This window comes from Arvicanthis niloticus, chromosome 15, assembly GCF_011762505.2.
Source record: "Arvicanthis niloticus isolate mArvNil1 chromosome 15, mArvNil1.pat.X, whole genome shotgun sequence".
Taxonomy (NCBI): domain Eukaryota; kingdom Metazoa; phylum Chordata; class Mammalia; order Rodentia; family Muridae; genus Arvicanthis; species Arvicanthis niloticus.
Genome location: NC_047672.1, coordinates 68,761,428 through 68,776,169, shown reverse-complemented (window position 1 = coordinate 68,776,169; position 14,742 = coordinate 68,761,428). Strand labels below are relative to the sequence as shown.

At 40.7% G+C, this 14,742-nt stretch overlaps 1 protein-coding gene across 1 annotated transcript in view; it reads left to right on the top strand.

Annotated features, from left to right (window-relative positions):
• The window catches only part of Gnai1 (G protein subunit alpha i1), a 77,569-nt gene that overhangs the window by 36,143 nt on the left and 26,684 nt on the right, over positions 1-14,742 (top strand). Inside the window, exons 2-3 of the mRNA XM_034519215.2 lie at positions 11,177-11,219; positions 11,311-11,452. Of these exons, the coding sequence (XP_034375106.1) occupies positions 11,177-11,219; positions 11,311-11,452 (185 nt within the window). The remainder of the gene's footprint in view (positions 1-11,176; positions 11,220-11,310; positions 11,453-14,742) is intronic.

Here is a 14,742-nt window from a genome sequence, read left to right as displayed (position 1 = left end):
ATACTTTTATCTTAATAACTAGGTTTGCAAGAGTTAATTTATATTATAGCTTTTATGTAGAAGGAAATATCATCTGAATTTAGTTTACAATCAGATTATCACCTGCTGATTAGTAGGGGAAAACTGAAAAAAAAATGTTTAAAAATTGAAATTAATTACCAGAGCCTTGGTAAAGCCCAGTCATTTGAACAGTCAATTAATGTAATGTTGTAATAAAAAACATCGTTTATATGTTGCCTGCCCCACACCACGTCACTAGTATGGAGGATAGAAGGTGGGTTTGAAGGAAGAAAAAAAGTGACTTACTTGTGTCTTTGTTTTGTTATTGTTGTTGTTTTGCTTTGCAGCAAGGATAGCCTGTACCTAATATGTGATATGCATGGCCTTCTCTGGTCTTGGTGGGTATCTAAGGTCTCTGATGCTGTGGCACAAGCTTGCTCAGGGCCTGCCTGCCTTAGCTCCCTCTAAATATGGTCTTCAAACTCTTGCCAACCCTCACTTGTGATGCTCAACGTTGATGTACTTGTCCCGTCTACTGCCGCGATGCACCACGTACCAGCTCAGTGGCTGTCAACTTGGTCATCTAGTTTCCAAAAGTGAGAATTGCCTTGAATGGGAAAACTGAACCCCGAGGCTCTGTGCTAAACACGTCATTTACTTTTTTTGGACCCAGTTTGATCAAGGGCTCAGCTTGGGAATGAGGGCAGGCCAGTATTGGAGGCAAGGATGATGGCGAGACTTGAGAATAAAAGTAATTTTCTACAACAAGAGTGTGAGATTTCTGTGCATAGGTGCTGAGACAGGAAGGTGGGCAGATGCAAATGAGTTTAAAGAGGATGATTTTATTCAGTTTTAATCATGGGAGAAATGGGACTGAATTTTTCTAAATAAATTACATAATTTTGATTCAGCCTATGTACAATGTAAAAAGTGTGAAACTACAGACGTCTGATGAATAAAATCACATTACTCAGATATAAACACTATTACACTATATTCCCTTATAACTCTCTTCTTCCCTTATAAGTTTCTTATTGTCTGATACATACATTTATACATAGTTTTTAATTTTTATGTTCATTGTTTTTCCTCAATGAGTTCTTGTCATTTTGCTGTTTATCCTTTGAAAGTAATGCTATATTCTTAACATATAAAGTAGTACCTGTGACACATATGTATTGAATAAATATATCAGTTGGAGTCATTTAGTATTTCTGGGAAGTAGGTGATATTTATATCACCAAGAAGGATGATGATGATTCTTTTTATTCTTCTGCTTCCTCTTTTAAGATTTGTTTTATTTGTATGAGTGTTTGCCTGTGTATGTGTACCATATAATGTGCCTGGTTCATATAGCCAAAAGAGAATATCTGATCTCCTAAAACTGGAGTTACAGACCAAAGTGACCAATCGGGTACTTGGAAAGAGCAAGGTACTCTGAAAATGTAGTAAGCGCTTTTAATCATTGATCCATTTCTCTACCCACAATCCCCGACGCCACCACAGGACTCGTTATCAGCTGCTGCACTTTGTTAATATTGGCAGTTTTTATTAGCAGCTGATATTTCACTACTTAGAAAACTACTTAGTCCATTTTGATCTTTATTCATTAGGAATATTTCCCTATTGTGCGCTGTTTTACTTATTCTTTCAACATACATAGGATTTGGCCAATTCTAAAACAATGTCTGCCTGAAAGTCAAATTCTTGTATCAAAGAAACTTACCTAAAGAAGATGCCATGTCACCAGAGGTGTTCTGCCTTACACTCATCTAGAGACCCAGGTTCCTGCTACCTCACGGCTCCCTCCTCTCCAGGTATTGCCTTAAGCCACACTGTAGAATACGTCTATATGAATAGTCTATATGAATAGTTACTCTCATACGTAAGGACAAGAATTAGAAACCTCATGCCACATTTGTTTTTCACGTGTGTGACTTAATCTCAAGTGACAAATGTGATCTGGCTTCCATGGAACAGCAGGGGAGCACATGAGGCACACAGCAGCCAGCTCACAGACATTTGCTCCACTTTATAGTTTGCGAGGACCAAGTTCAGAGCCTTGAGCTTGCAAAGGAAGCATTCTGCCCCTGCATTACCTACCCTTCTACCCTACCCAGCTACTGTCTCAGTAGGCTGGAGAGAGAAGCTCTTCCAGTGGGCAGCCCAACACAGGCTACCACCAGACTCTTCTTCATTCTTCTCCCGCAGAATTTGCCTCCTCCCACAAACCACATATCTACTATGCTTTCTTATATTTCATAGCTCGTTTCTTCTTCCCCTCTGGTCAGTGGATTATCATCTGTTGAGTTACTGCTGCAGTGTGTCAAATACAGCAGGTGAAAAGCATGTGTTCTCTTTCTTTTGAGAGTGTAGTCAGTTAGGCAAAGAAGACATTAAATCACTGGAGTGAGCCTTGGTGTGGGGTATTCTGGGATACTGTTTTCATACATAAATCACTGGAGTGAGCCTTGGTGTGGGGTATTCTGGGATAATATATATATTTGTTGACTTTCTGCTGTGCTCTTACTGGTACTAACACAGCAATGATTAAAACAGAGAAATTCAAAGGTGCAAGAGTCACTTTTTATTAACTACTTTTAATTACATATATCATTACTATTCTGTGGTTGATATTGTTTTGTTCAAGATCTTGCTCTGTAGCCCAGGCTGGCTTTGAATTTACTATCTTGCCTCTGCCCTTAGAATGTTGAAATTACAAGTATGTTCTACCATGCACACTTTCATATTACTCTTATAACTAAATAAGCACACTGAAGTGTCTTTGCTATGTCCCAAAGCATGATGCTTTTCCTGAGAAAAGCAGAGCTATGGTTGGTTTGTGAAATGGACTCACCGTGCTTTTGTTAGAAACCATTTTTACTCTCAAGGGCAATGAGTTATAGTTAGTCTGAGTTGGGAAAGGACACTTACTTAGCCTTTCACTATGGAGAATGCATGAGCAGTGCAGTGAACAATAATGTTTCAGTTTTCAAGATAGAAAAATACTTGTCACTGGCTTTGGAATCTTAGGTCTTCCCACAACATCACTTCTGATTAAATTATACACAACGATAGAGAATTTGAAGTTTGACTAATGAAATATGTCAGCATCTCATTCTGTGTAAACCAGTGATCCAGGTTTTATTAAAAAATATCCACCTTACGATTACAAGATAAACCAAAGAATTTTAATATACAACAATATGAGAAACTCATAGAGATGGCTTCAGACTCTGTTCTAACAAACTGTAAGTTATCAGGGTAGATAAGACCTAAATACATTGCATTTGTGTTAAAAAAAAATCAATAGATAAATAACAGGAGAAACTATGCATTACAAAATTTTGATACAGAATCAAAGGCAACTAAGTTATTTAAAAATGCTCTTAAAATACTCTCCCCTTTTCTAACTACACAATTTTGTGAAAATGGGCTTTCTTCAACCAAAGTAATGTACTAAATGCAGAAATAAGTTATGAGAATCCAGATTGATAGGTTTCGCCTTTGCTGACGTCACTTTTGGTTTAAACTCTGAAGAGTTCCTCAAGCTAGTTGATGAATTAACTGAATATACTTAAAAAGCATCAGTGGAGCCAGATGTGAAGCATACAACTGTTTTTCCAGTCTATGGAAAGAAAGCAAAGGCAGGAAGGTCAAGAGTTCAAGGTTAGCTGCGACTGTGTGGGGAGTTGAGTCTGGGATGTAGGTGAGCTGTCTTAGCATCCACCCCCAGATCTTAAATGCAGAGAAGGGAATCTTTTCATTCTCACTGGTTCTCAGGAATGCTTTTGACCCTAACTTTTTATGCTGGTTCTTGCCAGCATTTGGTCATGCAAAATGGTTTCAGTGGATCAACTTTTATGTCATTCTTTTAGTATCTTGATGTTTCAAGCTTAGTTTAATGTCAAGAAGATGTAAGGAACTGATATGCACCTGTATCCTGGGGAGGGAGGTACTCCTATATCCAAAAAGATTATTTTTCTAAGCTGCACAAATTTATTTATATAAGTAAAATTTATTTATATAAATATAAATTTATTTATATTTAGTATATTTAGTATATTTGGTATGAGACCCACAAACAAGGAATTTCACTCCTAGTAATGTACACTGATGGTACAGCTGAAAATACATGAGCCCATATTTATTTGTCAGTGGTTAGGTGATTGACCACTAAACCAATTACAGTGCACAGTATTTGAGGCTAGCTAAAGAATCCATAAACACAAACTCAGAGTCTGATATTGTCTGGTTCTCATGGAGTCATGAAAGTGACTCAGAATGGAATAGAATAAGCTATTTTTATTGCTGCTCCAAAAGAAACACTAGATTAAAACCCACTGCAGACATTTACAGGAATATTCTTCACCATAATTTTGAGGGTCAGGGAATCTGTGATATTGTCTGGCCTGCCTGCTCATTTGCTGAATTATGTGGTTTGATAGAGATGCCGGAAATGAGCACCAAGTACTGAATGCAGTTCTTTTATCCAGTCTGTCTGTGGTGCTCTAGCAAGCATATTCAGTTTTTAAAATGCACACACACATTTACACTTCTGGACGCTGAAGCTCCAAGATGAAGGTGTCTATAGGTCATTTTTGCTCCTTCCTTTTAAACATACAATATACATGTATGCTTTAAATAAATGTGAAGATGTATGCTTACAGTGTCTAATATCATGTTTACTATATCTCTGTGTTTAAATTAGTCTAATTAAAATATCTATCATTGTATACTTACCATTATTTTTTTGTGGTGAGGATATTTAAGATCTGCTCCCAACATACTTCAGATATATACATAAGTACATAAACACACACACACACACACACACACACATGGGAATGCCTATCTTCATCATGTTCTTTTGATCTATTTACCTATCTACAGTGAGATTCATGGAAGATCTTGACTGTGTGACTGTAATAAGCATTATATTCATTGTTCATGGCTTTGATAATGTGCTACCTTTCTTCGACATGACTGCCTTGGTGAATAATTTTATATTAAGTGAAAAATGTGGCTTCTTTTGAGGTTTTAAGCTTTTGTGTTTACAGCCATTATCAAATTATTCTTCCATCCTAGACTAACAGACACATTGTAAATATAATTCAAATACACCTGGAACTCTTAGAGCAAAATAGAAAAGATTATAGATTATTGCTACTGTTGAAGAATTAAAATTAATAATAAAACCACCTAGCACGGAAACAGTTGTTGCATTGAAGAGAGAGTATTTTCATAGTTGAATAACCGTCACGGCAAGAGCCGATACTATAGAGGGTCTGCTGAGAGACTGTGAAGACAGATTGTGAACTTACCGTGTAGCCTAGCTAAGGGTGCATGTTTGAGTTGAGCAGTAACCGGGTCCTCAGGGAAGACTGGACAACCCTTTGCTCATATGTGTGAATAGCAGTGGCCCTCTGTGTTAGCTCACCAGGCTACATCCAGAGGAGAAACAGTATCCATCCTTAGGACAGGGACAAGTTAGGCCGCTGCCTTCCCATTGAAACTGTGAGATTAAGAACACTGTCTCTTTTGATATTCACGTTTCATACACAAACATAGGAGAGAGAGAGAGATGTAGAGAGAGGGGGGAGAGAGATTCAAAGAGAGAAAATCTTTCTAATTATAGTTTTTCTAAAATAAATTCTCTCTTGTTTTTAAGAGGAGCAGCAACCCCTGATGCTTCGCTCTGACAGAGTCCTTCTTTGTTTACTTTTATCTAAATAGATAAAAGGTCTTTATCTCCATCCCCTCATCGTCTCAGCTCTGAAGCAGTGTCTGCAAGCCTGCCAAGTTGAGTTGTATTCCACTTTAACTTACAGTTTTGCTTACTTTTATTCAAGTTATATACTTAAACTTGTTAAATGTTATAAACAGGACTCAGTAGTAGAGCCTGGCATTCAAGGTGACCTGACAGGACCCCATGTTAGCAACTGAGCAGCACCGGATGGTTTTCGGCCTACAACCTGCAACAGAGAAATATGATCTGAAACAGAATTTGTGCAAATGGCTTTCTATTAAGGTCTTGCGTGGGGCTGACCCTCCGCCTGAAGCTCCAGGTCCCACTGTGAGAAGTGCACCTTGGTTCCATCCCAGACCCATATCACCTTAGGCCTGGTGGTCTACACCTGTGATACACTCTACGCTCTAGAGGAGGAGGCTGAAGGATCTGAACCTTGAGGTCATCCTTAGCTACAAGGAAGTTGGAGGCTGGCCTGGGTTATAACTGTGTCTCTACCCCCACCCCCACAAACAAACAACACAAAACAACTTGTCTCAAGTCAGGAGTGCGTTATGTTTGATTTTACAAAATTTAACATTCTCATTTTGCCCTTTAACAAAGTCAGAGGCAAACACATACAAGGTCATCATTTCACTGGTGATAAAATCCATTATTTTGTTTAAGGAGTTGGGATCAGGCAGTTGTTTGACCTGGGCCTTCCCTATTTTTTAGTTTTTTTTCTATTCAGTGTCCCTTCCTCACCTTAGCTTTCCTTGGTGTACTCTGTGGGTTCCATCCCCCTGGTGGGCAGCCATGCTACTGGGACCCATTACTGCCAGGTGGTCCCTCTGTGTCCTGGGTTCCTCTTTGTCAGTGATGCTCCTTCAGCATCTGTCTCTGCAGTCATTTTCTGCTAAGCTCCACTTCACACACCTGCTGGGCTCAGCATCACTCTCAGAAATGCAGTATGTTGGGAGTGTCAGTTTCCTCCTCAAAGGAAGCCCTGAGGTCTCCCCCTCAATCCACCCACATTTAGCTTCACAGGCTCATTGTGACCCAGGCATGTCTGCTGGTATCCTCAGCTCTCAGGGAGTCACTGTTCCTCCTCTTTCTCCTCTCAAGTCTCACTTCACTGTGACCAGAGACACCTTTAGCTTATGACCAAAACGCTTCCACACTTGAAATGTCTGTGTGGGCATTTCATGTTCTCCTTCAAGCTGCTCTTGATAGAGTCAAGCAGTTGGTTTTTCTTCTCTCAGTCTAGATTTAAGTGAAAAGACCAAGCTGTGAGGTGGTGGTGGAGTACTTCCGGAAATGCAGCCTTTTCCTTGGTCTCTTTACAGGTTTTTGTTGTGGTGATTCTTTGATTTTGATTAATGGTGCTTCCTGCTGGCCTCTCAAACCTGACTGAAGTCTGCACAGAACATTTAATCTATTTCCCTGGTGCTGTATGGAAATAGTATTTGCAGTGCTGAAACCTACAACAGGAGGGAATCTGTAATTTTCATGCTAGGACTAGCACTTGGGAGGCAGAGGTGCAGAGGCAGAGAGGCAGAGAGGCAGAGAGGCAGAGAGGCAGAGAGGCAGAGAGGCAGAGAGGCAGAGAGGCAGAGAGGCAGAGAGGCAGAGAGGCAGAGGAGAGGCAGAGAGGTAGAGGAGAGGCAGAGAGGTAGAGGAGAGGCAGAGAGGTAGAGGAGAGGCAGAGAGGCAGAGGCAGGGGATTTCTGAGTTCAAAGTCAGCTTGGTCTACAGAGCAAGTTCCAGGACAGCCAGGGCTACACAAAGAAACCCTGTCTCAAAACAAACAAACAAACAAACAAACAATGATTAATTGCTTACTTTTGAAAGTTTTTTTGTTTGCTTGTTTGTTTTTATTCAAGGTTTCTGCCTCTAGGTATCTGTTGTGCAGAGATGTAATCACTATTGAATGTTACCTCTACTCTTGAACGTAGAAAGATGATAAGTTGTTTTTAGAATCAGGAGCTCCTTGCAAGGCACCTACCTCATGTTACCAATGATTTGAAGAGATCAAAAAGTGAATTAGAATTTAAAGATAGATGATCTTAACATTGAAAATCTTTCCCTTCACTGTAAGGTTTGAAAGTTCTAATTGATGTGTGTCTTGTCACCTGAGAATAGTCTTCAATCCTCCTGACTTTTTTTCTTTGCTGGGATCTCAAACCTCACAGGTTTCTATCACTTGAAGCTTTCTCTGACCTTTGAATTTTTTCACCGACAATACAGACCAGGAATTCTATGCATGAGAAGTCTTTGTGATTGTGGAGTAGACCCTGTGTCTGGATCCTAGATTCAAGCATGTTCTACCACAGCATGGCAGCTGCTCTCTGTACTTGCCGTATTCCAGAAATGTAGGGGCTTTTAACAGGCTGCCCTCTGAGGACAGTGCTCTTAAGGAGACCCACCCCTGCGTTAGAGAACCGTGTGGGCCGTAATGCCTGCCATTGTGCTTTCCACAGAGCCACGCCACTGTTGATGATAATAAATGATGGGTTGTTTATCTTGGAATTGTTGTTTTTTTGTGGGCAGATGCCATGAAAGATTCAAAGTCTGTCTGTAAAGAAAGAATAGCCCTATTGTTTATCCAGTGCTGCTTTCCTATTTAATGTGAAGGTATCTTGTGAAATCTGCCTGAATATCAAATACCTAGGAAACCTTAGGCAGTTTTCTCCTGAGATGTTTCAAATATGCCATTCGGCTTCAACCCGTATTCAGATGTCCTCTGTGTGGGGGGTATGGAAACGATTTCCCTGTCTTCTCTTCTTCTGTGGTGTCATGAGGGAAAGACAAAAGCGATACTGAAGTTTAGCATCGGAGTTCTCATCGGGGTTCTCATCGGGGTTCTAAATTGGTAAATAAATTCAACAGCTTTTCTGCCTTGTAATTGACTAACTGTGACGCTAGCTGCTGAGAGTTCCAGGAGAATCGGGCACAGGAAAGGGAGCACTTACCAAGTGTGGAACACTGGGCGGCCTGGCAGAGGAGATGAGTTTGGAGTTTGGTGGGTGATAGAAGAACTCGGATGGCAAGAGGAAGCAGAACAATATTTTTGGTGGAGGGACAAGAGATGCAGTGTTTGAAGGAACGTGATGTGATCAGCCCTAGGGATTCTTGTGACTATTCTTAAGTGATGCTGAGCACAAAGCATCCTGGGAACACCCCAGGAAAAACAGGAGAATGAGGCTCACAAAATATATGACCCAAACAGGAATAAAGTTTTTCCCAGTATGTGGTCATGCCAAAGAGAGCACAAAGGTGTGGAGCAGTCAGATATTCCTGTGTTCTGTGGTCAGCTGTTCTCGACAGCCAGAAATTTAGAAAAGTGTGGTTGGTCTAATGTGCCATGGGAGTAGCTAGAGCTAAATGAATTTGGAGTCAAAGGGGCTGCCATTTCCTTAGGAATATCAGCAGAAATATTAGCCTAGCAGAAAGCTAGGCTCCAGCTCATGAGGAAACCGTCTGTAGCTCGCAGACAGGGGGAAGTTTGGAGAATGGTTCCTGGTTTGGGGACTTCAATGAAAGGCTGATGGAAAAGCCCTGTCTGACACAGGGTGGCAGCCCCAGGATCAGCAGGCACCGGATGCAGAGGCCTTGTTGCTGGCATTTACTATTTAAATTTTCTTCATGGAGCTTCTTTAAATTTTTTTTTCTGGATTTAAAATTTTTGTTTCATGTATATAAGTGTTTTTCCTACGTGTCTGTAAATGTACCATGTGTGTACCTGATATCCACAGAAGTCCAAAGACCATGCCAAATCCCCAGGAGATGGAGCTATGTGTGGTTGTAAGTCACCACGTAGGGACTAGGAAACAAACAGGGTCTTATGTGAGAGCAACACACGCTCTTGATGTTGAGCCATCTCGCCATACCCTGGGGCTGTGGCTACTATGGCATGGAAGCCTTTCCTCCTCCTCCCTTGCCTCCTCTTGCTTCATCCCTCTTCTCTCTCCTTCCCCTCGGTCCCCTTCCTCCTCCCTCTCCCCTTTTCTCCTCATTCTAGATTTATTTATTTTGTGGCTATGAATGTTTTGATTGTGACGTCTGTGCACTATGTGCGTGCTTGGTACCTGTGGGTCTCAGAAGAGGGCATCAAATCTTTTGGCACTGGATTTAGGACGGTTGTGATCTACTGTGTGTGTGATGAGAATCAAACATGAGGGTACTCTTAATTGTTGAGTCATCTCTCCAGCTCCCTGGATTTTTCTTTTTTAATATTTATTTTATATGTATTATTCTTTTGCTTACATGTATAAATATGTACCACATGCATGCCCGGTGCCTCCAGAGGTCAGAAGAGGGCATGGAATCCACTGGAACTGGAATTACACGTGGTTGTGAGCTGTCCAGTATGGGTGCTGGAAATAAAACCCAGGTCCTTTGTAAACCTAGCAAGCACATTTAACTATTTCTCTCCAGTCTCTCAAGTGGCTTCTTGATATTACTGCCCCGCATCAAAGGAGCCAGAAGTTAATATTGAGATGTTTACTCGGCAGTTAAAATGTCTACCAGTGTGGAACAAAGTCATGAATGAAACAATTTCCAATACTGCAATTTGCAGTAGGTGGTTGGCTTATTTTTATTTTCATGTTTTTGGTTTTATGAGTCTCTGTCACTACCTTAAAACTCAGAAGCCCAGGGTCTCCTTAAGCTGGTGTCAATATTCTTCCTCAGCCTCAGAAATGCTGGGATTAGAGCTATGAGCTTCCATGTCCAGCTAAAGAATCGATTTTTTAAAAATGCTTTAGAGACTATGCAATAATAGAAACTTTTTTTTTCAGATGAGTTTAATGACATTCAAATGAAGTATTATGAAATAATAGAAAAATAGACGTAAATGTGAGAATTATGGTTGGTAATAAAATTTTTCTTAAGTTTTATTGTTTTATTATGTTTTAAGATGTACAAAATATTGTTAAGAGATCCATATATAGTAAAGTGGTTACTACTATCATGAAAGAGTTAACATTCATCATTTCACATAATTACACATATTTCTTCCTGTTGTATGCATGGTTAAAATCAATTCACTGAGCAAAACCCTGAATAGCTAGGTTGGTGTTGCTTAGTGCTGGAGCATTTACTTGCCTTGAGAATGTGAGGCCCAGAGTTTGACCCCCAGCACACAAGACAGAATGGGAAGGAAGATGTAGGAAGGGAAAAGTGGAGGAGGTTGATTCCAAGACCACTTCCCGCTGGTGCTGGTATGCGTGCTGTGCCTTAGGTCTGTGAACTTGTTAGTCCTATGGAGTTTCTGAGTTGGGTCTTGTTTTAATACAACAGTCACTTTTAAGTGACTTAGAGTGTGGTGGATGCACACGCACAAGCGTGAACTGGCTAGAGGTGACCATGTGAACACCTGTGTGCTTTGGGAGCTGGAGATACTTAAGGGCTGATACTGAATTAGCAAATCCTTCTTTTATTTTCTAGGTGCTGGTGAATCTGGAAAGAGTACAATTGTGAAGCAGATGAAGTAAGTAAACGGATGACATTAAATGCATTGTTTTATGGCTCTGAATGACTTCTATAAGGAAGCATTCGCATTTTTCCTTTGATCGCTGTAGAATTATCCACGAAGCTGGCTACTCAGAAGAGGAGTGTAAGCAGTACAAGGCGGTGGTCTACAGCAACACCATCCAGTCCATCATTGCAATCATTAGAGCCATGGGGAGGTTGAAAATTGACTTCGGAGACTCTGCTCGGGCGGTAAGGCATTCAGTGTGTTGGCTTGGGTCTGATGCATAGCTGAGGCCCTACAGGCTGTTCAGAAATCGCTGAAGTATTTTCTATACAACACAGATATTAAAGTCTAAGTAACATTTTGCCAACCCTACAAAAACACCTAGGCAAACCCATCCAAAGAGGGGCAACTTGCTTGTGGCTCACAGCATGAAAGGTTTCAATCCATGGTTGGTAGACTCCATTGCTGTGGTCTTGAGGCAAGGCTAAAACATCATGGTGGAGAGGCATCATGGTAGGCAGGAGGCAGAAAGAGACAGGAAGTGGGCAAAGGACAAGATACTCCCTTCAGAGACAAACAGTGATCTGATTCCTCCAGCCAGGCCCCATTCTAATTGGATGTTCACCTCTGAATTTGCCAGCAGTTTAGTTCACTGGTGATGTTATATTCCCCCATCCAGTCATGTCAGTAGCCCATTAGTTAGAGAACAAACATCTAGCACATGAATACTTGCAGCCATTTTATACTTAGACCATAATACACAGATACCTATGTGCCCACAGTCCACCTGCTGTTACCATCATAAAATACCAGAGGTAATTAGCCTAATCAGTAAACAAAAGGTTTACTTTGTCTTACAAGTTTAAATATTTCAGTCTAGCACTTGACCTGCAGAGGCAGGAGGATTGCTGCAATGAGGCTGGCCTGGACTAGACAAGGAGTACTAGGACAGCTAGGCAGGGCTACACAGCAAGAAAATAAAACAACGTTTCAGCACTGACATGATCTCATTATTTGTCCTTAGGCCCAGACTAAAACAGGAACTGAACCCCGAGTAATGAAAACGGCATGAGTTTGCGTATCTTTGAGACAGGAAAATACCGGCTATTTAAAGATGTGAATCAAAGCTTCAGAGCTAAGTGGGACTTCAGCAGAGAAGCCAGTGCCTGGTAAACAGGCTGGAAGGCAGGAAGGAAGCTGCAAGACTGGACAGCAGCAGGCCCGGAGTACTGCAGGCCTGGTGCTGGCCCAGGCTCCCTCCTCTCATCCTCAGCCTGCTTTCCACAAGGCACTGTCCTCTCCCTTCTCTCTATTTGAGGCTTAATCTGTTTATTTAAGGGCTGTTACTTGTTATTTTGGTCACGCGTCAGTGAAAGGCAGTTCACTGCCATTTCTGCACCAACAATATTGTGATATATGAAAAAGTACAGTCCGGGTTCACTTGTATGTGAAATCCAAAACAGATGTAAAACTCAAGTCTCAAAGAAAAAAAAAAAATGACACAGTTGTTAGCGGGCACAGTGTAAGGTGGAGGGAGCAAAGCTGTGTGGCTTATTTTAAGAGCTCCATATACAGCAGGGTAAAAAAATTAACATTGATCATTTCTGTAATTATTCACTTAGCAAGTTTCTGAATACAGGGCTGGGTGAGTATTGCTTAGGGCCAGAGCACTTACTGGCCTTGACTATGTGGGGCCCAGTTTGGCTCCTCAAAATACAAAGTCACAAAGCAGCATATATGTACGATAAATCTAGAAAGGAAAGGTACAATGTTGGGAATATGGTCAAGATCATTTTAATTAATTAATGTATCATTTATTCATTAAACACTTTCAGAGCAATTGTTAGATGAATAAAAGATAAATGCATAAATTACACTGAATGAATAGTAGATGAGACAAAATATTCTAGATATAATCAAATCTTATTTCCTGAGGAAATTTAGAGGAATGTTATGAATTATTAAAAAATTATTTTGAAACACTCTTGGAAGAATCAGCAGCTCTGACTTCTAAATCTCTGTTTAAAAGAATCATGCTGACAGAGATTAAGGAGAGAAAATAAACAGAAATTGTACTTTACAGCAATTCCAAGTATGGCCACTGAAAACTTGCACATTCATTTATGTAAGTGGGTTGTAGCAGCTCAAGCCTGTAAGCCCAGTGCTTGGGAGAACTGAGGCCGGAGGATCTTCATGAGTGTGATCAGGAACTCTGTAAGCTATGTAGTGAGTCCAAGGTCACCCTGGGCTACAAAGTGAAGCCTCATCTCAGAAAACCGTACCAAACTAAATAGCACCCCACATTCCCAGTACTGGGCATCGGATCCTACAGCAGCTGCAAGAAGAGATGCGTTAGAGCCTTTTAGAGCCTGGGTTTTGATGATTCAGGGACAGCACAGGCAGTTTTATGAGAAGCCATTTGATTTTCATGCCTGTCTCAGAAAGAATTTTTTTTTAACGCTTTCCTGTAAGATCTGTCAGCTTAGCCGTAAGAGTAAGTATTCTGAATAAGTGGCTACTTTGTGGTTAATCGCTCTTCTGAGGCTCTGCAATCTATGTGTGCCCATAGATACACACCCAGCAACTGCCCCTTCCTGCTGTCAGCCATTGTTTCTGATGTTCTCAGCTTTCTCCAGTTACTGCTTCATGAGGAGTGTGTTCTCCCATGGCCTGCCCTCCTTTTGTCTGTATTTCAGGCTGCCTTGCTTCTACATAGAATTTAAACCACTATAAGCCCTTGCAGTTACTCTGGAGGTTATAAAGATGAATTAAGGAGACCTTGCCCATGTGGAAGGCACATTTGAGCTGAATATTGTAACCGAGTAAGGGGTTTGTAGACAAAAACGAAAAAAAGCCACTCTACAACCAAGGAATAGCATATGCAAAGGCACACTGAAAAATCTGTTTTTTACAAATAGCAATCCCTGTATTATGAGGTGAGGAAAATTAGATATTTATTTCTGGGAAGAGCCACAGCTCGGCTTTACAGGTGAGAGCAGGGTGGATTACCTTTGTAGCAAGCCGTCATCACTTTGCATTTTCTGAGGGTTACACTGACTTAGATATGGCCAGCATTCCAAGGTTCAATGCTTTATAAATGAGGAGGATTATCAGTTTTGTCTTTTAGTTTTCTCTGACATTTACTGAAGATGAGAATCGTTTATAAGAGTTTGTCTGTTTTTGTTTCCCTTGTAGATTCCTCTGGGTATTCTTATTTTTGTTAAATTGTTTTTGGAACTGGTTTCTTTGAATATGAGAGATATTCACTCTTTGTGTGTTGTTTCTTTGCAAAACTTTTATTATTTTTTTTTGCATTAATTCTCAAATTTTTGTCTTGGGCTTGATATAAAGATAATACTCCCAGTTACTGTAATTAGTATTCTTGTTGAGTCAAGGTCTCAAGTATCTCAGAATGCCATCAAACTCATTGCATGGCCAAGATGATTGGGAATTTTTACATCTGTGCTTGCATCTGTGCACATTCCTGTGCATTTGTGTATGGGGTTGGGAGGCCAAGGTTAGCATCCTCTTTTGT